Source organism: Triplophysa rosa, linkage group LG7 (assembly GCF_024868665.1).
Source record: "Triplophysa rosa linkage group LG7, Trosa_1v2, whole genome shotgun sequence".
NCBI lineage: Eukaryota > Metazoa > Chordata > Actinopteri > Cypriniformes > Nemacheilidae > Triplophysa > Triplophysa rosa.
Genome location: NC_079896.1, coordinates 13,591,707 through 13,617,795, shown reverse-complemented (window position 1 = coordinate 13,617,795; position 26,089 = coordinate 13,591,707). Strand labels below are relative to the sequence as shown.

Here is a 26,089-nt window from a genome sequence, read left to right as displayed (position 1 = left end):
TGTATAAATTAGCAACCTAATTAACAACCTAACTTAGCTGAAGCAAGTTCGCTGACGATAATGATCAAAATTAAAAACAGAAAATGTACAGTCAGCCTGTCATTGTGTAAGGCTCCTATATCAGAATGATCAGAATCAGTTCTTGTATAACACTGAAGGGGTTTATTCGGCAATAACAACCGACTGGATGCATTATCCTGCGGCTAGTAATTATCACATGAGAAAATAATTGTACACTAAATATTGATTAAATATGTTTAAGCGCATCTGTTAAAAATCCAAACCTTCCATGAGAAAAAAAACTTCCAGGTAAACCCACAACCCCAGTACTGTATATGGTGGCATTGCACAGTCCTGCATACAATTTCCGTTCATTTTCAATGTCTTTACATATTGAAAATAACAAAAAAAATAAAAAAGTAGAAATAGCTTAAAAGTGCAATAATGGTCAATAATACATTGCTCACTGAATTTAATTTACAATTATATTATACTACCAGGAACATGTTTTTGTAAATATTAATATAATATTGGTAACATTATAACTAAAGCAATAATAATTCTCAAGGGTTAGGCTATAGAATCATAATGTTGAACTGTGTAAATGTACATTTTTATATAGTATATCAATGAATATTATAGTATACATAACGGAAAATGTAGTCAGCCTGTCATTATATTTTAAAACAAGCCATAGTACACAACGTATTATCGATAGTATACAGAATGATATCATTAAAATACGTTACGAAATGATATCTATACAAGATAGTATAAGTCATGGAATAATTATACATGATAGTATACATAAGTCTGATGCTTTAGTTATTTAAACATTATTTAAACTATTATTTGCTAGATCCTTTCATTGTGATTTTTCCCGCCATTAGGGGGCGGTGTAGCTCAGCCACACGACGTCATCAAATGCCTCTTTCTCTCGCCTCTGAGCTTTCAAGTGCACAAGTTAGTTTTGCAACGGGTTTATCGCGAAAGTAGTAGCAAAAGTCAAGGCGGGAAGATTTGAAACTGCAGTGACAGATTTGAGAGGTTGTGGATGCCAATATGTGGTTGCAATTCAAATCTGAATCTAGGAAAACGTGTAAATATGTGCTATGCATTTGTATCTGCCAGTGTATTTTGTAAATGCCAGTTTACACATTTGTGACTATTTTTCTGCAACTTCAAAGGCAGAAGACAGATTTGTGAGTTTTGTCCACGAGTGCAAATCTCAATATTCAACTTCAGTTTTTTATTTGACAAGTTTTGACATTGGGGCTGTGAGTGTACATTTTAGTTTACAGGTACAAATACTTACTTTACAAGTTCACAAATTAAAATCTACATGCTCTCAAGTTTTGCTACTAAAAATACCTTCATAGGTGTGAGGGGTCCAGAGAGATTTTGCGAGCCCTTTTACTCGCTCACTCTGGATGAGTACAGTTCTTGCAGTGGGAAGGGTAGTACCAGTGATTCGCTCAACAGTCCGAAATATCCGCTGTAGTGTTCGGAGGTCTCGAGTGTTTGTATGTGTCCCGAGCATGTAAACTGAAATTGAGAGAGAATATGTCGCCTCTAAATGCAGCAAGTTTTAAATGACTTCATCGATCAACACAAAGTTACAATGGTAGAGAACTTTAATAAACTTGATCGCTTAGCAACCTTCAAAACAAGTCTTGTACGTCTCTTCATGTACACGATGTGGAGTAGCGATTTTTTTATTAACAGATTGATTTGACCCTACCTGAGCATGCTTGTTTTTTCTAAACAAAAAAATGTAAAACAAAATAATTGCCTTTTGTATTGCAGTTAAAGTAGCCTAGTACAAACAGGCTACTGACACATTTTTTATTAAAACTGCGCATCGTTCTGTTATCATTTTTATTGAGGTTCTGTAAATTTGCACCAACAAGCCCATGTAATTTGCTTTTGTTTTCATATGTTCATATTTTTCTTATATTTAACTTCAGCTGATGGGCTATACCTTGGTTCTTGCGTCTCGTTCTTCAGTGTTCTGCATTTACCAATAAATAGACTACATAAAAAGTACTTATTTTGTTTTAAATTTATATCTTTATCATTTAAAAACCAACAATGTATGCTAACCCCATTTAGGAGCTTTTTTAGGCCTATTTGGCACTGAATATAGAAGGAATGCGTTTATAATATAGCAAACCGCGCTATTGAATTATAAAAAAGCCAATATCACTGCAAGGAAAATTCCTTCACCGTGACGTCGCTACGTTCCCGGCTACATTACAGTACATTACACGTCACATGTCTTTAGGATGTGTGTGAACGCACGCACAGGTTCCAGAAAATCACTGGCAGTGTGAACCAAAATCAACCGATCCCGTCATCCCGGGACAAATCTTCCGCATATTTTCCGGGATCTCTGTATGAAAGGGGCTTTACTGAAATGCCATGTAATATCCAGTGCCTTTTGTGCATTTGTATGGAGAACCCATTAATTTGTACAATTAGCTTCAATTCATTTTTATTTGGCAATTTCATATTTTGCTTCATACTTTTTTCATCGAAGAGAAAAGTTGTGTTGCCTCCCTTGCGTTCTTATTGCCCCCGTTGTTTTTCATTTGCCAATAAATAAATGAAATAAACAGTATTTTAAAGATGTCCTATGTGTCATTTAAAAGGCAGCAATATATACATAATTATGACCCAACAATATTTATTTATTTAGCACCAGGAAAAATGGAGACGTATATCGTATAACACGCTATAAGAGCACTGCCACAACCCTTTTTATTAACTACAGTAAATTGATTATCTGCAGTTGTATACCATTTACTATGGTAAGGTTCGAAAACACACATTTTACTAGGCCTACTTCGTTTACTTTCGGGGTTGTTGTGTGAATTTGAGAATATATTGTGTGCACAAGATCATAGTCAAAGGATCGGCATCCTTTGTTGTGGCAAGAGTTAAGACAGTATACAGAACAGTTTAGCCACAGCAGCAGAGATCATTCAGGAATGGGATAAACAGAGATGACTGATTAAATTACGTTTTATTTTGAATTATGAATGACATAGAAATTCACAGTGCTGATGATTTCCCCCACTTTAATTCGGCCATCGTTATACTAGTAGTAGCCTACACCGACAGCTGCAGTGCGCATTGCAATGCAAACGCTGCGCACCTTGAAACGCCACGCTGAGTGTGCGGCGCGAACTAGCTGCTTACTACGGTGGCCTACTAGTGCACATGACAACGAAATTTAAAAAGCAAATATAAGTTCACAACACAACGCAATCAAGCCACAACACAACGGAATCGAGTCACAACACAACGGAATCGAGCCACAACACAACGGAATCGAGTCACAACACAACGGAATCGAGTCACAACACAACGGAATCGAGTCACAACACAACGGAATCGAGTTACAACACAACGGAATAGAGGCACAACACAACGGAAATGCTCCCGACCACTAGGGGGCACTTTCGGCATGATAAATTAGGTCATGCCGGGTAGGAGGTGCGCGTTTTACTGGGGGTTGTTTTAGTGGTTTTGGTAGCCTTTTGCTTGTGTAAAGCATTTAAAAGGAAAGTGTGCTCTACTGTGGAAAAACTGAATGTCAATGGCAAACAATCTCATATGAACACATTTGCACAGCGCTTTTGAATGCTTGATTTTGATTGGCCAGTCATGACATTCTAATGTATGTTATGGCCCTTTCACCAGACTTGGCAGTTGGACAGAGTTGCTGCATTGCTGCTGTCTCTCATAGTGAAAATGTCTCTGGGCGGACGTTCAAGGTCACTAACCAGCCTTAAGTTGATGTATATTAATTTTTGCGGTAATGACAAATACTAATGACGCTCATTTTAGGCACAGTTTACTATGACATTTTACACGTATCGTGTATTTTAACTTGCAAATCAACCCACTCTGTATTCTTTATTTAAATCTCTGTATTTGTCTTCTTTTTGTTAGGTCATATAACTTCGGGAATTCCATTATTAAAACTATGTTCTCCGTGTTTTGAGCTCACTAAAATGTTGACAGGTTAAAGCCAGCGTGGATGCCGTTCACAAAAAGAGCGCTTGCGAAGAGTCGTGCCAGTGGAAGGATTTTGGGCACCGCTTGCGCACCACCTCCGTGCCGCCAACGAAACCCTCGCGTTTTGCAGCTTACCGCATGTCTCCCACTGGAAATGAGCTATAGACATTCACGACTGCCACTCAAAACTAATAACAGAGGATAATCCCGGTGCTTCGAATCACATTTACACAAACATCATATATACTGTAAATACACCATAAGATTATATTTGCATTGCATTGTCGCCTATTTGCATTGGCATTCTGCCTTAACAACCAGCATATGAGTTAACCTCCGCTGCTTCAATATAGCTAGCCTACATAATTTGGATTGAAAGAATGAATTCCAAAACCTCCACCGACATATCGTAGACTCGTAGAGTTTTTTTTTAACTGTGCATATGTGTTTAAATGATTTTAAATGCTAGAAACTGTATTGTGAGCTATACATTGGTCGTATTTACAATAGGCTAAGCGTGTAAATGAAATGATTTCTTTAACGTTGAAATTAAAGAATTAATGTTTTTCATGCTTTGCTTCTATTGTGTGTATATGAATTGAAATAATCAAGACTTTAAATGACTACGGCCAAAAACGATTTAATCAAAAATTAAACGATGAGCATTGAAAGGAAAATATTTAGTTTTTTTATTTTATTGTATTACTTATTTTCTTTGGTAAATGCAGAACAACAAACAGCAATGATGTGCATTAAAAACAAATTCCTTGATTACACGATCTTTAGCTAAATATTGTCAAATGGAATACGGAAATAAATGGCTGTGTCCACATTTATTTATGATTGTATGCATTATTTAACCTTTGGTTAAATAATTTATATTTACCATGCCATTTATATTTGCCTTAATTTATATTTACCATGGCCACCTGCCACTGACATTATGAATGCACTTGAAACGATGAGGAACAAGACAGGAAAAATTTGAGAAAATCTGACAAAATACAACTGAATAAGCTATTATTGGGATATTATTATATAGATGTTTTTAAATGACAAACACGGCTGTTTTCAAGGAAAATACACGTTTTATTATTTACAAATGCAAATTATTTACAAAAACCACACAGCAGCAGGTGCAATTACAACGAAACGTTTTCCTTCATGAAAAAGGATAGCCATCTTAAGCTAACATATTGTCAATCGAAAATAAAAGCTATAGTTTACGCTGTCTGTGTGTGTGTGTGTGTGTGTGTGTGTGTGTGTGTAAGGGTACAGAAGAACATACAGTCTTGTTTTAAACATGGCTAAGCAATCAAATTTCGATCCAGCGATCAAAACACGTTGTATTTTTTATTATTATTTTGATTAAAGTACTTTTCAACTTTAAAGGTTTTTTAACGGACGCAAATTTCGGACTCAATGTGCAATGGGCTTAAGTCTGCATTTAGATCCAGACAATGCCACAGTCTCCTATCTCAGTTTCAGTGAGCAAGCTCTGGACTTAAGTCTGCATTCGTTTTTTTACTGTTACGAATAATTGATTACTCTATTAAATATTGTTTTCATTACCAATTTATTTAACCTTTATTATGCATGCATAACCTCTAAAACAATTAACGCATAACCAAGTGTAAATAAACGTGAGCATTGCGGTTTTATGACTAACGAAACGGGAATATCTTGCTAATCTATATAAGGTTGCTCATCTATATCAGTAAATAGATCAATAGATTTGTTGGTTTAGCAGAAAGTCCAGTCGTCATCAGTAATTTAATGTGTTAATGTGTATAGTGGTCTTAAGCAGTCGTGTGCTGTTTTCTGACTAGAATCCGCTCCAGTTGAAAGAAAAAGTCTTAGAATGTTTGTCCTCGGCTTTAATAATCAGCTTGAAAATCCTTAATGCTCTCCCGGATCTCTCTCCCACTGCTGTCTGCACTGAACCAAGCACGGAAGTGCCGAATGTGCCCATAAAAATATAGAACAATAATAAGAACTTTGGTGCCCCCTAGTGGTCGGGAGCATTTCCGTTGTGTTGTGGCTTTATTCCGTTGTGTTGTGGCTCTATTCCGTTGTGTTGTAACTCGATTCCGTTGTGTTGTGACTCGATTCCGTTGTGTTGTGACTCGATTCCGTTGTGTTGTGGCTTGATTGCGTTGTGTTGTGAACTTATATTTGCTTTTTAAATTTCGTTGTCATGTGCACTAGTAGGCCACCGTAGCTTACCCATGCAGTATCGGGGAAACAGATTATATTTTATCGAATGCCAAAATCGGAATTTATCACTTTGGTACATAAAGACAATAAAACGGCTGGCTTGCACCAGACCAAATCAGTCCCCAGTCACCGGGATTGTCCCCAGTCACCGGGATTGTCCACCCCAGTCCGTGCACGTTGTTATCAAGTCATAAACATTTCAGTCGTTTGTTACTAACATACGGACAATGCATATAAACACAAACAATCATTACTGAGTAGTATAAAGAAGAGGCCATTCACATTTCTTAGTATATCACGCATTTTAGACCGCCGCCATGTTAGCTCCCTGAATCTTAGTGCAGAACAAAACGTGATTGGCTGAAGTTAGAACGTGCCCTATTGGACAACGAAAGCGGAAGTTACCCGATTGGCTTGCGTAGATAGTGGGCGGAGTCCACCTATTTGTGGATTGTGTGCGCGTTTTGACGTTAGACATGTTTCAAAATCCACAAATGCACAGAGAGCCATCCACAAATGCGTGCACTGATCCACAAATGCGTGCAGCGATTCACAAATGCACAGAAAGCGATCCACGAATGTGCAGAAAGCGATCCACAAATGTGCAGAAAGTGATCTACAAATAAATGCCATTGAAATAAATTTGTAAATATACTTTATTTGCAAATCTCATTGTATTTATTTGTGAATTCCATTTCTTTTTGTGGAACGTCTAACATATATTTATGGTTCGCTTTTTGTGCATATGTGGATTTAAAAAATGTTTGTGAAACTCTCTATATTTATTTGCGGATCATAGTTTATTTATTCAGAATATTGCAACAATTCTGATCCCATATTTGTGAACCACTTGGCTGAAACGCTTTAATGTTTCATGGGGCTTCATCTCGCCGCCACTACTACAGTACCCATAACTGCCTTTTAATAAGTCTCTTGACTCGACATAAAGCTTATCTAAAACCAAATTCACTGGTGCATGATCCTTCAGGCTCACTCACTCGTATCGTGGATTTTGATAGAATGTGATCTAGGCTACAATTGTGGTCCAATCACAAACCGCGTTTTATTGACGTGTCTCTGAAGTACAAGAGTCATCCAATAAAATTCGCTTCGTGTAAGCGAAATGTGAAAACGGTGTGGGCGTGGCCTAAATGCGTTGTGAGTGACGTCAACAGGTTCAGAGTTGACCGACCCTTTTGTTTCAAGTTCCGGAAATGATCGAAAAAAAATGTTTAATAAAGCGACATTACTTAGTGGGGCGTGTTTTTTTCAGTGTCTGTTAAACATCGACTGACAGCGAGTAAATCTTAAAGGGTTGGCTTTTAAAGATTTTTTAAAATACGGAACTGAACCTCCCACGTCAACCTCGGCTTTACTTCGAGAACATCCAGTTAGCTGGTGGTTAGCGCGAAACGAATTGATTAACCCATATTTTCATGCGTTTAAAAGAATGATTTTGGTGTTGCCATATCTTGTTTGGCAGTCGGAATCTCTTAATTTAGCTCAGACAACTCTGGGTTTCGTGTTATGTTTACTCTGACTTGAATTGAAATGGGCTCGGAACAGAATCCTGCCATTCTTCTTCACACTTCTGTTATGGAGGAAACCGAGTGTCTGGTAAGATTGTGTCGTAAGCGTGTGTAAAAGGAGCCTACATTTGTACATTGTTTTCTTAAAGCAACATAGCGCATAACGTTACATGTCATTTCTAGGGAATTAATTCTTGTATTCTATTGGCTAAGCAAATACCTGTCAGTCTAGATAAAAAGTAACCAGGAAGTTGAATAGAATTGTCTGGTAGTTAAACTTTCAGTAGTGTTAGATGTTCTGGTGTGACGGTGTTACAAGTTCAAGGGTTGGTTGTCGTTTAAATCTGTCATAATGATTACAATGCTCACAGATCTGATTCGCATACATGAAACGCTAACTGCCATTATTTATTCTGACTGTCTGTGCGCTGTTAAGTTTCTCTGAGGTGGGAGTCTGGCTATACGGCTCGTCATGAAAGCTCTAGGCGCGCGGTCCGCGTTCTACGTGGGCTTCCTGGTGGGCACGTGCAGTCTGTACCTGTTCCTGAGTCAGGTCGGGCTCTCTCGGAACCTAGGGTCTCATGGGCCGGAGCCACACGCGAAAACCGTGGAGGAGATGATCGAAGAGGAAAGCAAGAACTGGAAGAAGGAGAGGTCAGCTCTCTTTAACCTCAACCATCCGCACCATACAGGTAATGTAGTAGTAATAGTAGTAGTAGTAGTTTTTTAAACATGAGATGTAACGTTAGTAGAACGTTATGTTGTCCATTTTAGCTGTAAACCAAGTTGGTTTCTCCCGTTTCAGTTACACACCAGCATATTAAACTGATCTTGCATACAGCATAAAATCTTTTAGACTGCACCGAGACCCATTTGTTGAAAAAAATACATTCTGAATATAATTAAAGTATGGTTAAGTTCGATGTTAAGCACACATCTACTTGCCATGAACATTGTGATAGATCAGTTCAGTTGTGACGTGGTGTGAAAATTCAGTTAAAAAGAACAAGTAAATCTGGATCCTGTAATCTTAACAATTGCAGGGGGAAGGCATTCTCTGAAGAGGTGTGTTAGACAGGCAGGGTCAAAAACAATATACACAGTGGCTCGATGTATTACTAATTCCTATTCAAAGGAATTGTGGACTTAGTACCCGATACCATCTGACAAAGCAAACCTGTTGCTTCAGGTCTCTTATTTGCTTGCATAGCACTCTGTACACATGCTAAGACAACATTGTCTTGTAATATTACTTTATTTGACCATATGTTGTGTGACTTTATTGTTCTTTCCCTGTTTGCAAACGATTTTGTTGACTGGGTGTTCTAGAGATCATATGGACTGTGGACTCTAGCCTTGCTAAAAAAGTGTACAGATAGACTTAAATAATTTAAATACCAGCTGTTTATCAATAAACTATCCCAAAGTTGATCAATTCTATTAATAGACTTGTGCTGTCACTTGTGATTCGTGACATTAGGGGCTAAATGAATGTCTTTTTGTCTGTCCTAATATTTCTCAGTTCTCTTTTACTTTATTTTAGGAGAGGATGGTATATTAGCTGATGATCTCTACAAACGTGTGCGTGTTCTGTGTTGGGTTATGACCGGTCCCAGTAACCTTGAAAAGAAAGCTCGGCACGTGAAAGCCACATGGAGTCGTCACTGCAACATCGTTGTGTTCGTAAGCTCAGTGGATGATCCAGATTTTCCCACCGTTGGCCTAAACACCAAGGAGGGTCGGGATCAGCTGTACTGGAAAACCATACGTGCTTTCCACTATGTCATGGAGAAACACGGGGATGAGGCGGACTGGTTTCTGAAAGCAGACGATGACACTTATGTGATTGTAGACAATCTGCGCTGGATCCTGGCCAATCATTCACCCGAAGACCCCATATATTTTGGTCGACGGTTCAAGCCGTATGTTAAACAGGGCTACATGAGCGGTGGGGCTGGATACGTCCTCAGTAGAGAGGCTCTTAGGAGGTTTGTGGAAGGATTTAGCAAAAAAGTTTGCACACATACCTCCTCGGTGGAGGACTTGGCTATGGGACAGTGCATGGAGAAGGTGGGCGTTTTAGCGGGAGACTCCAGAGACACCATTCAGAGAGAGACGTTCCACCCATTTGTACCCGATTCCCATCTCGCTGGCACATTCCCCAAGACCTTCTGGTATTGGAACTACTGTTATTACCCCATTGTGCAGGTGAGGGGAAATTCAGTACAGACAATATATAGACAGTGTTGTCATAGCTCAGTTCCAAGCGTGTTACTTTAGTTACTTAATACCATACTGATATTACAGTGGAATTTAATGGTTTTCCATTGACAGTAGTTTTGAGTAAGTGCTGGGTTCGGTTTGTCGATAAGAGTATTTTACATCACATTTTAAATGTTACGTAAATGTTAAACACACATTAAAAGTCTATTAAAATGTGCCTTTGACCCAAGGAAGTGTGAGTGTTTCTCTGTGGTTTTCTCGGTAGTCCCGTAAACAATACTTACATGCATATTTAACTAAATTGACTACATGGTCTGTACAGTGCCGTATATCACATGAGTTATGGTTATTTAATGGTGGATCCTTTCAAATCTTGACAGCCCCTTGTTGTCATTTAATTTCATAGTGTTAAAAAAGAGGAATGTGAATATTCTGTGTAACATCTGTGGTATACAAAAGATAGAAAGTCACGTATATAATGGAATTTATTTTTGGGTGTACTGGGACACACGCTTCATGCTCTCTTTTTATTTCTCTCTCTTAGGGACCCCAGTGTTGTTCAGATCTGGCTGTTTCTTTCCACTATGTGGATGCATCTAAAATGTACCTGCTGGAATACTACACCTACCACTTGCGTGCCTTTGGCTACGAATACCGCTATCAACCACCTGAACCCCATATACCACAAGACAAAGCCCCAGTCCCGGACAATATGGAGGTCGGGGACTTGGGGCAAAATCAGGCGGTAGAAAAAAAGGAGGAAGAAAATAAATCCCCTGAACAAAATGAAAAGCTATAGCAGCTTTGTGTTTAGATTTGACATTTGAAGAAATGACATTTAAAATCACTATATAACTTTTTGGGATGGCTTTGGTTGTGATCTTTCTCTTTTGGTTTATTTGTTTTGAATAATGGCTTAAAAGTCTTATATTGTGGCACAGAGATGCGTGCATGTATGTGTGGTTTAATGAACCGGTACCGTTTGGAAGGGTGTTTCTCTAAATAATGCATTTGTATGTGAATGTTTAGATTTATATACGTTTGACAGTACAGAATTGTATTAAATGAAGGTTTAAACATGTAGACCTAGAGTGTGCTGTGCATGGGATGTGATTTTGTTTCTGAGCCCGCCTTAACAGTATACTAACAAGGCGTCATTTTGTCTCGCAAGCAAGATTTGCACTCTGGATGCGTCTACATCCCTTGGCATTAATTTGTTATTATGGGACTTTTTTATGCACAAAATCCAGCCGCCTATGATGTAACAGCAATGCCATGTTCTGTCACCAAAAGAAAAAAGATAGAATTTCTTTCCTTTGTTTATTCCCATGAACCAGTGCCTCTGATCCGGAGAAACCACGCACTTCTAATGTGCATTCTGTCTTTGCAATATAACACATATCATGTGTTTTATAGCTTGCAGTCAAACGCACTCAAGATGCGGCAGTGTACAGAGTACAATACCTGGGTAATAGATTTGCCAAAGGTGTGGTGAAGTTTATTTTGATCTTTTTATTGATGTAATCCAAGTTAAACATCCTTTAGCCCACATGAAGATGCTAAATTTCCTTTCTCATAAAGTTAAAAGAACTGCAAGCATATGGCTTGGCTCAACTTTAGGATTCTTTTGGCTGAGCTGGCAGCGAGCTTTTTTTTTGTTTTGGGTGCCTGATTGTAAAGTTTTGGGCGAGTGTGTACCTTCAGTGGTGCAACTTGTGTGCCTCGTACAATAATTGTTTACTGATGTAATTAATATAATTGCTTTAATTTTCTCAAATATTTGCATATGAATTATACGTCTACTGGTATTGGTAACTTTCAAACAGAAGCATTATTATAATAATGCACAGTAGAAGTCTATTATTCCTCTCTCTGTCCACTTTACGTCTAAATCACAATGTGATTGAGACTTTTTTCCATTAAACCTCAAGCAGCAAAACAAGTATTGCTATTGCCTTGTCATGAAAACTAATGAAGAACGTTGTTCTGTTTTTTCTCAGATACTGACCTTGCTTTTTTGACTTTGTGCCCTATTTAGTTTCGACAATTGGCACAATTGTGAAGGGATTGAAATGAAGTTTATTTTAATAGTTGAACTTGAAATAAAGGAGCTTGAATAAATAACACTGTTGCCCTTTGACCACTTTCAGCACAATGTCACTTTTGCAGCAGTTATCAAGAAGAACCATGTTAAAGATCAAAAAAGCAATGGAACTGGGTTTGACTCAAGTGTGAATGGGTTGAATTATTTGATTAACCTCAGCAGGGTTTATTTACAGTAATAAGGGTCAGAGTAATGGAAATGTTAAGTTGTTAATTTCCGTTCAGAAATATACTGCTGAATAAAGAGCTGTCCGCTTTATAGGGCATGATCAAGTCGTTTAGACTTGTTTGCTCTTTTTACTTTTCCAGTTTACTCATAAATGTTTGAGTGTGTTTTGTAGCCTGTGGAAATGCCATGTGTACACATTCCTAAATTTACACTGTGTTCATCTCAAATTTGTTCAAATCAAAACTACAGTACAAAATACCAACACAAGGGACACTTGCTGTCTTGTCAATTATTGTGTTGTTTGAGGAGCAGGATCATAGATTTTTATTAGTTTAGGACTGTCGTTGTCTGTAGTAATCTGGTTTAGAATGATTTGCTACCAGTAATTAAACATATATGATTCATTAATTGACAATCAATGAGTATGTTGAGATCATTTTTTACTTGAGGCAAAAAGATCTTTGTGAAAGATGTTTTTATTTTTTTCATTTATCATTTCATAATTTTCTCTAGTCCATAGTGGGTTGTCTTGATTAAGGAAATATTTTATATATGGTTTTTTTTTATACTTTATTTCTGAGCTTTCGGAGATGTGTTGGAGTGATGTGTGTATAAGACAGATACGTCAGAAATGATGCAGACCTGAACATCAAAAACCAGCTGGAGGTCATTATTCAAAGCTCCTTTTCAATGTTGTTTGAGTGAATCTGTGTTTCTGAGATTCATGCCCTTGTCTTCAATCCAAATGTATACTTGCTTATATATATTGTTCAGTAGTATCTTTTATGTACAAAGGGAATCCTGTACAGTACTTCCATAGCAATCTTTTATTTATAAAAGGCTGAGACAAATGTTTGACAAGAAGGAACTGATTCAATGAGGAACAATAACCAGCATATTAAATAAATAAGTATTTTACATGAAATTATTTTTGTCTGGTCTCTGTGGATGTTAGAAAATGTAATTTGTGATCCTATACTAAAATAGTTTATTTCCTCAAATATTATTTATTCAGGTTGGGTATTTTTACAACACATTAAATAAATAAATTATATTTATGTGAATAACGTATAAGTAGCATATTTGCAATGCTTGAGAAGGTCTTGCTACAGCAATTCAAATTATTAAATTGGATCATATCTCACAATAGGATATCTCAATTGGATCATTTTTGTATTTCTCATGACTATCCAAAATCTATCCAAACCTCTTTTATCTGAGACAGGTGCATTCTGTACTAGGAAACATTATGGGGTAGGTGTAAGAACTCATATTCCACATAAAATACACTAAAATAAATTGCACCATATCTAAAGGAAAATCATACAACTCAATCGTGGCACTGTGACAAAAACAGCTTTTCTTTCTTCTGAATGGCATAATTCCATGGTGGATGAGTTTTACGCCAATGAGATAGGCTTCATACAGCACAGCAAAACCTAAATGAGAAAAAAGCACAGCAAGAAATTACACCGAAAGCACTAAAAATGAAAAAAAACTTGTTTTGCCATGTAATAATCATGGTAATTTACTTACTCTACAGGAACTTTCAGTAATTTCATCCACATTAAAAATATCTCACAATGTAAAGAAACATTTATTATACATTAATGCATTTGTTAGACACTTTTATCCAACGCTAAATTCGTTGCATAGCATTCCTTTTTTTATATTTATAAAGCTTATGATACATTTTTATAATAAATTATATTTTGAATACTTGGTAAGGGCCATATGTATTTGCCACTCTGAAAATGTTAAGTGCTCTTAATGAAAAGTGCTTCTAACAAATCACATTACAGCACTGATCTTATTGCTTGTAAAAACTTTACATGATGATTATTTGGATTCCAACAAAACTTACCTCAGCCTTCTGTCTTTCAAGAAGAAGTTACCTTTCCTTTCCCCTCTCCAAGCAGGAACAACTGTTTGTAAAGACAGCAAACAATGCAAAACTATTATTTTAGCATTATTCAAGTTACTAGAAGCAAGATTACTAAAACTCTCCATACTGACCACTAGATATCAGTATACAAGTCTCTGTTTCAGTGTGCACATCAAAGCTTTAACAAAGCTGTTAAAGCTGAACTACTTGTCATTTATCTCCTACTACAAATTACATTAAACACCATCACAAAGACTTACCAGTCATACTGTTTCTGCGTCCTAACAGTCCAACAAAAATATCATTCATATTATCTAAATGGGAAAAAGTGACAAAGCTGTCATCTGGTTCATCTTAATTCATAGGCTAAATATATTAAAACAAAATAACAGGCACTTACGTCTAAATGGTGAATTTGTGGAACGATTTGGACCTGTGAAGAAAAAAAGAGCCTTCTTAGATGATAGGGTTACTTGTTTCACCGGACTTTTTTTAGTAGTACCTCTAAATACATATCTTGTTTTAGCATTTTATCTTAAAATTGTTGCAAGAAACAAAAACGGTAAATTTATTAGCACACAGATCTATGATGTGAAAAGCCTAACCTACAGTACACTAAAAATAAAGGTGCTTAAAAGGTTCTTTACAGCGATGCTATAGAATAACCACTTTTGGTTCCACAAAGAACCATCTCTTTCTCAACTTTTCATAATCTGAAGAACCTTTTTTCGCCACAAAGAACCTTTTGTGAACCAGAAAAGTTATTCAGATGTTAACGGTTATGGAACCAAAAGGTTCTTCTGGCATCGAAGAACATTTTGAAGGCAGCACCTTTTTTAAGAGTGTTGATCATTTGATGTTGGAAGAACTTAAAGGCGGGGTAACCGATTTCCGAATTACGCTTTACACAACTGAGTCGGGCCGAGTACCAAAACAACCTTGTAGCCAATCAGCAGTAAGGTGCACAGTGCACAGGACATTAGCCGAGCCGAGCGCTGACGAAAGTGAAAGATGGGGGTATAGCAGTGTGTTTGTTTTGGTGATTTGAACATCAACAACGGCTTAGAAAAATCGGACAGCCCGCCTTTAATGTGAGATGTTTATATTCCTTTTGATAACAGACGTTGGCTGTCTAAGAACTTTCTTTTCTATATATTTTTCTTTTATATTTTCTCATTCTGTCTCACCTGTACTCCTCCTGCCCATCAGTCCGACGAAACTGTCATAATCAACATCATCATAACGTTTCTCAAAGTGTTTAGACTGAGCCTCGCTGCCATCCTGTACATACAAAAACAGGCTGATTCAAGAACTCATGTCTGACTAAGGTGAATGACTCAATACCATCAACACTGTGATCATCAGTAAACTCACATGATAAAAGATAACATAAAAACTGGCCACAAAGCTCCATTAAGAACTAATGTTAATAACCAAGTTGTATGTGTGTATATACTGTATTTTGTTTGTGTGTGATCTTGCAATAAAAGAAGTTTCTTAGTAATGTACCACAAGCGCAAGAAGATACAGAGTAAACACATGACTGAACATCAGTGTGAGCCCATTTAACAGTCAGACACCACATTAATGGAATCATTAAGGATTTAATGGAATCATCCTTCCCCTTACCAACAAAGAAGCTTCAGAGAATAATGCTAAAAGAAACTACATAATAAATATAGAAACAAGCAAATATCTCTGTTATATATCTCTCCGTTATTCCCCAAACCATACATGCATTTAAATAAACAAAACATAACTGGATTCTTTTGGAAAATGATACCAAAAGCGTAGCGGTTTTTTATTTTTTGCAGCTAGATTATCATTTGTATAATAACCACAAGTTAAGATACATAAACTCCAAAGTTACGGTTAAGCAATGATTAATGTAGCAAAACCGGTTAATTTATATAAATTCGCTAAAAACGAGGTTGTTAAACGCACTCAAACCCGGTGAAAAAGAAATACTCACAGGCGGATAATCGAGGGCACAGCGCGAGTGTCCAGGACACAGGAGCAGCAAAAATACCTGAGAGACCAGCAGCAAAAACCAACCGCAAGACATCCTCGAACCCGCTGCTCTGCACACGCCTGTTGAATAAAACCTCCTTCAGGAACTTTAATTGCAGACCATGCCTTCAGAACGACGTCTAAATCAATAAAAAATGCATATTTAAATATAACAAACACATATGACAATACCTTATAAATAAACAGAATGAGCTGGTATTCCGTTTGTCTTAGGAGAAAGAAAGATGCGTTGCAGTGCTTCTCTATTAACTTGCAGTATACAGAGACCTGCAGGTGCGCGCGTTCCTTTATGTGCAGCGTTTGCGCGCTCCACTCACACAAGCTCGGGCAAGATGACTCTCCAATCGGACCAAATAATGATGATAACATATTCTAGTGACGCAAAGTCATTAACACTAGAGCCTTGACGTATTTGTGCGGTCAATTACATTACTCCAAAACTCACACCTCGACCTTATCTCTTGAGCTTCACATCACGGCTAAATCTGATTCAATCGGATCCTAATTAATTCTCGGTCGGAAATAAAGCAGAAGTCATGAAGCCAGCATGCATAGAACCATACAGTTTTCATTTTGATTTCACCTCTGACGTCGGTCAAGGTTTTTGACATTATTGTGGAAAGTCTTTTAAGGGATCTGTAAGGCTTAGTACCTTTCAGTTCAGATGAAAATATGTGTGTGGCTGCCGGGTCAATGTTCATTACCCTGTGGGATTATGAGTCACACTGGTCCTTCCATTTACTTTATCTCATTATTGATATGTCTTTCATCAGAATGGAGCTGTCAGTAAACTATAGACAGGGCAACACTATAAAATCCAAGGAACCTGTTTATGGCTTAGATTTAACATTTACAAGGTCTGAAATTGAAAAAAAAAACCCACAAGATAAACTCATGTCTTTCTATTTTTTTATTCCTTCTTTCTTTCCTGTCTAGTATGCTCTCCCATAATCTCTTTATATCCTTCACACACAAACACGTTCTCATACCTTATTGCCTTATTGCACTTGATTTGATTGTCCTCCAGGTTTTTCCACTATATGAAAGTCAGCTAAACTAATTAACATAACTTTGCCCTGACCATGTTAGAATTTAATTAGTTTTTTAAATGACTATAATTTCTCTCTTTTGTTTCCATGCAGGAAAGCTCTTAGTGGTACATCAAAGCACTAGTGTCCATATAAAAACCCAGTGAACTCCCCCTTCCTTTTGATGGATTTGCTGTAAACAAGAAGCGTGGAGCTGAACAGAATTTGTCATAAATATAAATTGAAATTTGAGCGATTAAACCTGAATTGTAAACAAAGTCCTAGTTATAAATAGAATTACGTTATCATCAGAACAACTGATAAGCAGCATGACAGATATGTTAATGGCCATAAGAAGTCCTGAATAATGTGCTCTGACGTATTTGTTTTTGTATTTGTGAGAAAGTGTGCATGTGCCTGCTGAAGCGGATGTGAAATATTAGAACAGTTCAGAAGTACTCCCACGCTCAGTTCTGTCAGTGTTTCTCAATGGTGAATGGCACCTAGCATTTAGCACTTACGCAAACAAACTTTCACAAACTCTCCACCCTCTCTCTCTCTCTCATTTTCTCTTTGTACATCGTTATGATTGATGTATTTGTTTTTAATGTAATTAGTTTTAATTTAAACATACAGTACTTTGTGTTTAAATAACAGCAGTAATTTTAAAATGTGTTGGGAGGGAAGAGATCTCTCATCTTATACAGTAATTTAAATCTATATGTGAATGTGTGTGTGTGTGTGTGCGTGCGTGCGTGCGTGCGTGTGTGTGTGTGCGTGCGTGCAGTTTAGTGGTCAACTACATTCTTATAGAGTAAGTTGCTACATTTCACCTACAGTACTACCCCCCATACAGAGACAAACATTTGAGTCTTCAGCTCTATCAAAAATAAAATGTTAAATGCTTTTTGAAAAAAGGCTTTTTGTTCATGTACTGTATCAAGGTCAGCAGTTATTAAAGGTACTGTGGGCTTCTGGCATCTGCAGCAATGTTTTTCACTTTAATGTCTGAAAACAGAATGTGTCACTTGAATGGTACATATGTAGGATGGCATAAATGGCATTGACCAAATCTTCTTCATTTTTTGAAAAGTTGGATTGATTTAGGAAAGCATTCAAAATGATACACTGCAGTTGTCTTCACCTTTCTATCTACAAGGTCCCTCAAAGTCCATTTTTTAGTCAAAATATGTCATGACATGGTGAGGGAACAAGGACAGAGGACCCAGGTGCAGACAGCGGGTAAGGGGTTAACAAGACTTTAATAAGACAAAACAAAGATAAAACAAAATCCCACGACGGGGTAAAACAAGAACAAGGATATAACATGACACAGGAACAAGGACTAACTACACCTAACAGGACTAGAGATAACATTTACCATTCAATACAACTAACTATAGCCTAACAGAGACGGGAACTCACACGAATGACAATGAACCAACACAGGACAGAAAACACAAGGGCATTATAAGGGATCAAAATCAAGAGGGGACAGGTGTGGGGCATGAAATCATAATGAGCATTAACGAGGAAACAAGAGGGCAGGAACAATGACAGACCGGAGAGTATGGAAGGCCATCAGTGCCAAAATGCCCCTCTCCACATGACACAAGAGGTTCTGTCATGATTCTGCCACTAGATCAAGAAAAGCAAGACAAGATGGGGAAGAACCATGACAAAATATTTACATTTATTTATTTATTGTTTCATTCTTAACGCCATTCCAGCATCTAAGGCTATATTCATGGCGACAACTAGTCAATCTATACACAAGTCTGACTATACACAAGTCAATCCAACATATTTAAAATAATTTTAAGATATGTTGCAACACCCTTGGAGGCTTACTACAGCCTACTGTAGCCCTAGGTAGTCTCGAGTCAAAGGGTTAGTCTCACTATCGCCTGGACTCCATTGTGGCTTTCATTGGCCAAGGACCGGCCAAGAGGCCATCTCATTGACATCTAACGCAACCAATTACAGTTCAGCTTTGTTTTAAGGTGGTCAGTTAAAAAATGTGACACGCGTTTCCCGGAAGTCCTGTACAATTCAACCAATCAGACTGACTTCCGAAATCCTCCAGTGTTTCCAGTTTTCTGTGCCTGTGCCATAAGCATTCAACATTCAGCCAATGTTCAGTATAGGTGTGGCATCTGAGAATCTACCTTCTTAAAAATAAATGATGTGCTTCACAATGTCATATTGAACCTTTTTTTGTCTAAATGGTTACATAAAGAACCTTTAAAATCTGAAGAACTTTTCTGTTTCACAAAAGGTTCTTTGTGGCAAAAAAAAAACTGTTCTAAGGTCGCACTGACACTGATCAATCCAACTAAAAACCCACAAGCACACATGAAAGCTCATCTTGGTTGTTACGTGTTCTGGAACAGTTTATACAAAATTCAAATACTGAATCCGAGACACTAAGGTGACATAAAAGACAATTTTGTTTCATAAAATTAAATTTATGAAATATGTGCGATAAATTTGCTCATCATTGCCCTATGGATGCCCTATTAAGGCTAGTGATATTACTATCCAATTACAACTAAATCAAATTCCCTTCACTCTTCTATAATACATTTTACTATTCTCGGGGGTCCATAATGCCAAATGTGACATAATTTGTCCAAACACAAAATAACCTGAAGCTTCTTTTAATCTGTTATATTTAATTCCCTTATAGGTGGTTATTAACACTTGACATGGTACTGTGTGTATGGTCATAGCATGTCTCACGTGTGACTCGAATGTGCAAAAATCCCATTTGTGTTTTGGGCCAGTTATAATGTGAAAATGAGAATCACACTTGTCCATATTTCTGCTTGTATCCCACTCCTCCCACATGTTCCTCTCTTTCTCACTTCAATGAGAGCTGATGGCATTGACGCTGGAGCTGTCAGTGGGATTTAATAAGCACCATTTACCTAAACAAGATGGCATACTGTTGGTCAGTGGGTATGTGGTATGATTTTGTTAATTTATTCAGTTCACTTTTAGACTCTCCTCTCGTGGCTGTCCATTTGTCAAAAAATCCCATTAGATTACATTCAATGTCCTTCGGTCTCATATGAATTGGCTGTAGCTCTAGATTTTCCAGATTCATTAAAATGTAAATGCTTTTTGGGGGAAAATTAACTTTTTAAATTGTAACCTTTTAAGAAATCAGGATTAAGATTAGGCAAGTGTTGTGCAAAAGAGGTTTTTTGGATTCACATTATAAGATTTGTATAGCCTACCTTAAAGAGTACATAACATGGAGATCATGAAAATTACATTTCATGCAGTGTGTAATGTTGCCGTGTTTGAAAGTAAGCAGTCTGCCAAGTTGTAAATCCGAAGGTGAATGAATAACAAAGTTATTGGCTTGGAAAAAAGGGATTCGACTCTGAATCACGGAAACGAGTCGTGCCTTGTCCGATTCGCGAACCAGCGCAGATTTACATCACTACATATAGTCCCCACCTATGTTTTGCTATGCCGCGAAAACTTCACTCAGCCTCATTCACGGTAAACCAATCACAGCAGACTAGACCATCTGACCAATCACATCAGACTAGGCTAGCGGAAAGGAAGGGATTAGACGGATGAATCACGGAACAAATCATTTGAGAGCAGTGTTGGGTAAATTACTCTGACAAAGTAATTAATTACTAGTTACTAATTACATATTCAATAGTGTAATTAGATTACTGTACAAATTACTCTCTCCAAAAAGTATTTAGTTACTTATTACTAATTACTTTCTATATCCTATATCAACCTTGATTAGTTAAGTGATTCAAGGATAGGCATGGAAGGGCTCTTTTAATTCATTCAAATAAATAATATTAAACTACATAAAGTACTCTTATTAACTGACCAACGTATTACAAATGTGAGAATTATACATTAAAGCGGGGATTTTAAAGTTAGACTTTGAATTTTTATGTCAATTCCACTATTGCACACACATATATTACACAAAGTATTTAGTTTAATTACATCAAAAGTAACTGTAATTAAATTACAGAAAAAATAAGAGTAATCCCTTACTTTACTTTTTTCAAGGGGAAAGTAATTAAATTACAGTAACTAATTACTTAGTAACTAGTTACACCCAACACTGTTTGAGAGTCAGTCAAGAAGTAAGGTAAGAATAACTGCATATTATTACAAAATAGTAGTGCTTTTACACCTTCTATGTACATAAACTTGTTGTTTAAGCCAAAAATACATTGTATGGGTCAAAATTATCGTTGTTTCTTTTATGCCAAAAATCATTAGGATATTAAGTAAAATCATGTTCCATGAAGATATTTTGTAAATTTCCTACCCTAAATATTTAAAAAGTTTATTTTTGTGAGTGGATGGCCTACAGTGCCTCTGATATACTTCAAATGCAATTTTCTCAATATTTATATTTTCTTGCACCCTCAGACTCCAGAGTTTTAAACAGTTGTATATCCTCTAGATATTGTCCTGTCCTAACAAACCCATACATCAATAGAAATCTTTAGGTTCAGTTTTATTATTATTCAGCTTTCGGGTGATGTAAAAATCTCAATTTCGAAAAAATGACCCATAAGAATGGTTTTGTTGTCCAGGGTCACACATGCTTTCAAATTAATTTGTTGGAGCTGTTCCTAAATTCCAGGTTGTCAGGTCCCATTGATTTATATCAGTTTCAATAGCCCTTTTAATCAGATTGATTTGGTTCTCAAACAACAGATGGCACATGTGTTTTGTCATAATACATTATTACCTTGTGTGTGTGTGTTATATTCGTTGCCTCCAGTTATTTATCGGCAGTAACATGAAGGGCACCCACGGTCACGAGTGAGTGATGAATAAAGTAGACGAGATAGGCTACTGTTTCTTTTTTTTTAAGCAGAATATAGTTTCTTAAAAGCATCGAAGGTCATCCCAAAGATGAAAACCGATGGCTGAGCCTTTTATAATGAAGATCACAGATGATTTGTTATTTTTCTTGTTCTGACATCAATCCACTAGTCATCGATTGAAAAGGGTTTGTCTGGCTAAACATGCTGTGACACTTGCGTAATTTAAATAGCTTTTTATACTGACTGGTGATGACTCAAATAGAAATCTGTGCGGACACCACAGCATACATTCAGTCACTAAACTTAACTGAGTCAAAAAGCTTTAAGATTTTTTCCTTTTTTGTGAAGACACTATTTTAACTTGACACCCTTTATTCCGACCTTGTTGTTACCGAGTCTGGTGGAAACATCAGAGAGAAATGTGTGAAAAGCTACAATGCCCTCTAATGGCCAGTAGTGCACACTGAACACAACATACTAGCAGAAAAATTGATGGTTAAAAGAACTTAAAAGCCATTTAATAAATGTTTTTTTTCTTTATTGATATCATTGTCAAAGTGAGGATGGTTGATTTGTGATTCTTAACAGAGAAAAAGGGCTAGATCTATACAGAGAACAAGCAGAAATGTGTTTGAGTTTGCGCTTTAAAAAATGTTCCACGTTTATTTGTGAAATGATTTACTTCTCAAATCAGAGTAAAATAATTCTACTTTGTGTGCAGACAAAACATATTAAAATATTATAATATTCATACAAAATGATACGAGACCAAGTACCTTAAAGCTGGTGAAAGTTTTATGATTTAAAAAAGGTCCTTCTTTTTGTCTGTTTTTTTCTCAACTGTGAACAGATTTTGAAAACATTGCAATGATAAAAATGTGAGCTTTGAAGCAGTGCGGTAATGTTTAACATGACTCATCTGATTGGGTCATTGTATGAGGTTATGACCTGTAAAAAATGATAAAATCCTCCATTTTTTGTATCAATAAATACACATGCACGAATGCACAGTCCCTGCCCTCCCTCTCCTTCTTTCTCTCTTTTTTTTGTGTCTTCCCAGGTATAAAACAAGTGTGCTGCAAGTTATCTGGGTCAAACACAAAGCAACCCCTACGGTCTTCAAGAGAGAAAGCAGAGATAGAATGAGGAAAACAGGGGGAATGAGGATAAACAAACAAACCACCCATAGAACACATCGACCCACTCCACGTGATGTCACGTTTATCACTGGGGCCAGAACTGAGCTAGTGAGAAAAATAGAGAGAGAGAGAGAGAGAGAGAGAGAGAGAGAGAGAGAAAAGGAGAGAGCGTAAGGGGATGTATACGTATTTGTGAACATTGGATTGTACCACTGTGGTATTATCTGGATCGTTACAAGGTAAGAGCATTATTATTATCTTACTAATCTAAATACCGATATTATAAAATAAACTATGTTATGTTGTAACTCTAGTTAAAATTGTCACCTGTTAATAAACAATGATACAACTGTCGTTGAATTGAATATGTTACGGATATTTAAAGTACAATAAGAAAAACAGTGTATGCAGAAAAGCAATGGAGTACATTATTCTTAAAGGAGTAGAAAAAGGTTTTAAATTAAAGTTTTTATGATCGCTCTCTTACACACGAATACACACACAAGCAAACAATAACACACTTTTAGGAATCTCATGTACTTACCCCCTGTGGTATGGCTACAGCTGCAGATATTTATGTAGTTACATGCATAAAAAAGCTCTGCAAGCACTGCACTGCACACACACACACACACACACACACACACACACACACACACACACACACACACACACACACACACACACACACACACACACACACACACTACTAATTTTTCTCCCTTCCTCCCTTGTTTGTTCAGAGCCTGTGCTTTTGCACGTGTGGTTGTCCACAACTCAACATGGCTAAATGGAACTCAAAGCTCAAATGGTTCCTTCTGGTCAACATATTACTGTCTGATGTGGTATTTTCTAGAGGTCCACTTCCACAGAGACCCCACAGCAACCTGGGGCCAATCACTTCATCCCAATCAAGTTTGCCAGAATCTCAAATCCATTTAGAAGGCGGTGATGTCCATCCTGCTTATCAGCTGGTCTTAAACCTCTCTGCCTCTCTAAAAGGTCAACTGCATCTCCACAGCAATGCAAGCTGTGTGGAGCTCGCTAATGGAAGCTGGAGAGGAAACGGTTTCTCTCAGGAGCTCCTGGGGTTGGCAATGGTGCCTGTGTTGGTATCAGCGAGATGTTTGGTTGAAGCCCAAGAATTGGTAAGGAAGCTCTACACAGTGCTGGGCCAAGAGGATACGCATGAACTTGTGCAGGACGTGCTGATTTTGATCAAAAGAGGCAAAGAGAAGGAATCGACAAATGCCGCTCATCACACCTTTAGAAACACAAGCCATAGCACCTCCTCTCCCACAATACTAAGCCAAGTGTCACAGCACCATCTGCAAGCTTTGATTTTTAACATTAACCAGCTGGCCGAACTGGGAAAAGGCGTAGATATTTATGAAGGTGAAGATGGACCCAGGGGACAATGCAGGGGGTGGGTTAGGGTGAAGGGCACACAGTTATTGGGGGTGGCTGCAGAACAGATTGAACCATTGCGCCTTGACGGGGCGCAGAAAGCCTGTCGACGCTTGGGACTCCGCTGTGCAGGTGTGACCCAAGACGGTAGTTACAATCCTGAATATTATCGTGTTATCTTAAGGACTGGCAGTCGAGTACTGCCTTCATCTTCCTCGGAGAGCTGGATTCAGAACTGCAAACCGGCGGTTATACGCTGGCGTAGAAATACAGTTCCTCAGAATAACTGCATGAACAAAAAAGAGAAGCAAGTGTATACCATGGTGGAGTGGATCCCTGCGGTCTCTACTCTATATAATCTGGGAACGGCTGTTTACTATGCGTCGGTTAACTGCTATGACACCGCAAAAGAAAGAGCAATCCTCAGTACTGTGGATCTGGGCACAGACGCCCTCATGGCTGTGACTGGTGGAACCGCAGGGGTTGCCGGTTACGCGTTTGGAGCAGGTCTGAAAACTGGGGTGAAGGCAGGGGTTAAATACCTGCTAAACAGCATGAAAGAAGAAGATGACCTGTTGATGAATCCGAATAGCTGGGAGGATGGAACCCTGAACGTCCAATAAGAAATGTACAGGGGAATGATGGCCATTGACAGAAAGATGAGACCAGAGCCAGAGGATGGCAAAACTGCTCCAGTACACACCTGCAGTAAATCATGTTTAGGAAACTCTATTTGAAGAGTTTGCTTCCAAAATGAGAAATTTTTTCAAAAATCATGTTTTTTTATTTGGCAATCCTATTAATATAAATGAAACTGCAATTGGTTTGTTTTTGATTTAAGCCATAATAACAAAAAAATACAGCTAACTTACACAACAAAAACATTATAACATAACAAAAAAAAGATCTCATTTTGGAACCAAACTCTTCATTTATTTATGGACATATTATATAATATGCACAGTGACCATTTACAATGTTAGTCATATTATGTATAGTAAAAGCAATAATTGTATTATTTGTATACTTGTGACTCGTTTTAAGGTCATTGATATGATTGAATGGAGTCCATGTTACATCATACATCAAAACGATCAATTTCTAATCAAATATATAAACGGAAAACAAACAGTAAAAGACCATATCATTTTAGTCATTGAAAATAAATTTGAGTTATTTGACTATAAATGTAATAGTTAATAGTATAACATTAATAGCGAGAATTTATCTTACACTAATTCCCTGTTTATATTTTACTCTTTTTGTAAATGCAAAATCGTCATTTTATATGCACAGATTGAAATAAAGAATAAAGATTGGAATATACCTACTACATCTTGCCCGTGTTGATTTCGAAATCAGAGTCCACAACAATTTAAATTGCCGCTTTCCACAACACACCTCTCTTTCGCTTCGTCATTTCTTGGAAGGTGAACACAGACAAGCAATAAGTTTCGTTTCTACCGCTGTTCCATCAACACCCCTCCGCTGTGTGATATATGACTGACG

General features: G+C 37.3%; 3 protein-coding genes across 7 annotated transcripts; 2 read left to right on the top strand and 1 right to left on the bottom strand.

Annotated features, from left to right (window-relative positions):
* The first annotated feature begins 7,417 nt into the window (after window positions 1-7,417).
* c1galt1lb (core 1 synthase, glycoprotein-N-acetylgalactosamine 3-beta-galactosyltransferase 1, like b) lies at window positions 7,418-13,162 on the top strand. Of its 2 annotated transcripts, none has more exons than XM_057337886.1 (4): window positions 7,418-7,857; window positions 8,206-8,461; window positions 9,313-9,977; window positions 10,537-13,162. In XM_057337886.1, exons 2-4 carry the CDS (start codon window positions 8,242-8,244, stop codon window positions 10,789-10,791), a joined length of 1,140 nt encoding a protein of 379 aa, XP_057193869.1. In that variant the 5' UTR covers window positions 7,418-7,857; window positions 8,206-8,241; the 3' UTR covers window positions 10,792-13,162. The 2 variants fall into 2 exon arrangements, with proteins under 2 accessions (XP_057193869.1, XP_057193871.1); XM_057337888.1 differs by lacking the exon at window positions 7,418-7,857 and adding an exon at window positions 7,873-8,095.
* A 170-nt stretch (window positions 13,163-13,332) lies between these two features.
* tac3b (tachykinin precursor 3b) lies at window positions 13,333-26,031 on the bottom strand. Of its 4 annotated transcripts, none has more exons than XM_057337891.1 (7): window positions 25,908-26,031; window positions 16,122-16,240; window positions 15,337-15,430; window positions 14,550-14,582; window positions 14,410-14,463; window positions 14,129-14,189; window positions 13,333-13,703 (listed from the first exon to the last, which is right to left on the bottom strand). In XM_057337891.1, exons 2-7 carry the CDS (start codon window positions 16,212-16,214, stop codon window positions 13,685-13,687), a joined length of 354 nt encoding a protein of 117 aa, XP_057193874.1. In that variant the 5' UTR covers window positions 16,215-16,240; window positions 25,908-26,031; the 3' UTR covers window positions 13,333-13,684. The 4 variants fall into 4 exon arrangements, with proteins under 4 accessions (XP_057193874.1, XP_057193872.1, XP_057193875.1 ...); XM_057337889.1 differs by having other exon boundaries at window positions 16,122-16,299; window positions 25,908-26,030; XM_057337892.1 differs by having other exon boundaries at window positions 16,122-16,299; window positions 25,912-26,027.
* Window positions 21,274-25,901, top strand: apof (apolipoprotein F). Its single transcript, XM_057337885.1, has 2 exons — window positions 21,274-23,412; window positions 23,917-25,901. Exon 2 carries the CDS (start codon window positions 23,956-23,958, stop codon window positions 25,201-25,203), a length of 1,248 nt encoding a protein of 415 aa, XP_057193868.1. The 5' UTR covers window positions 21,274-23,412; window positions 23,917-23,955; the 3' UTR covers window positions 25,204-25,901.
* Window positions 26,032-26,089: the final 58 nt, after the last annotated feature.

Excerpts from the sequence above, each read along its gene's own strand:
- c1galt1lb (XM_057337886.1), top strand. The coding sequence starts at position 8,242 with ATGAAAGCTCTAGGCGCGCGGTCCGCGTTCTACGTGGGCTTCCTGGTG. Across the intron at positions 8,462-9,312 it reads CAACCATCCGCACCATACAG|GAGAGGATGGTATATTAGCT; the intron begins GTAATGTAGTAG and ends ACTTTATTTTAG. Across the intron at positions 9,978-10,536 it reads GTTATTACCCCATTGTGCAG|GGACCCCAGTGTTGTTCAGA; the intron begins GTGAGGGGAAAT and ends TCTCTCTCTTAG.
- apof (XM_057337885.1), top strand. The coding sequence starts at position 23,956 with ATGGCTAAATGGAACTCAAAGCTCAAATGGTTCCTTCTGGTCAACATA.
- tac3b (XM_057337891.1), bottom strand. The coding sequence starts at position 16,214 with ATGTCTTGCGGTTGGTTTTTGCTGCTGGTCTCTCAGGTATTTTTGCTG. Across the intron at positions 15,431-16,121 it reads GTGCCCTCGATTATCCGCCT|GATGGCAGCGAGGCTCAGTC; the intron begins GTGAGTATTTCT and ends TTGTATGTACAG. Across the intron at positions 14,190-14,409 it reads ACGCAGAAACAGTATGACTG|TTGTTCCTGCTTGGAGAGGG; the intron begins GTAAGTCTTTGT and ends CTTTACAAACAG.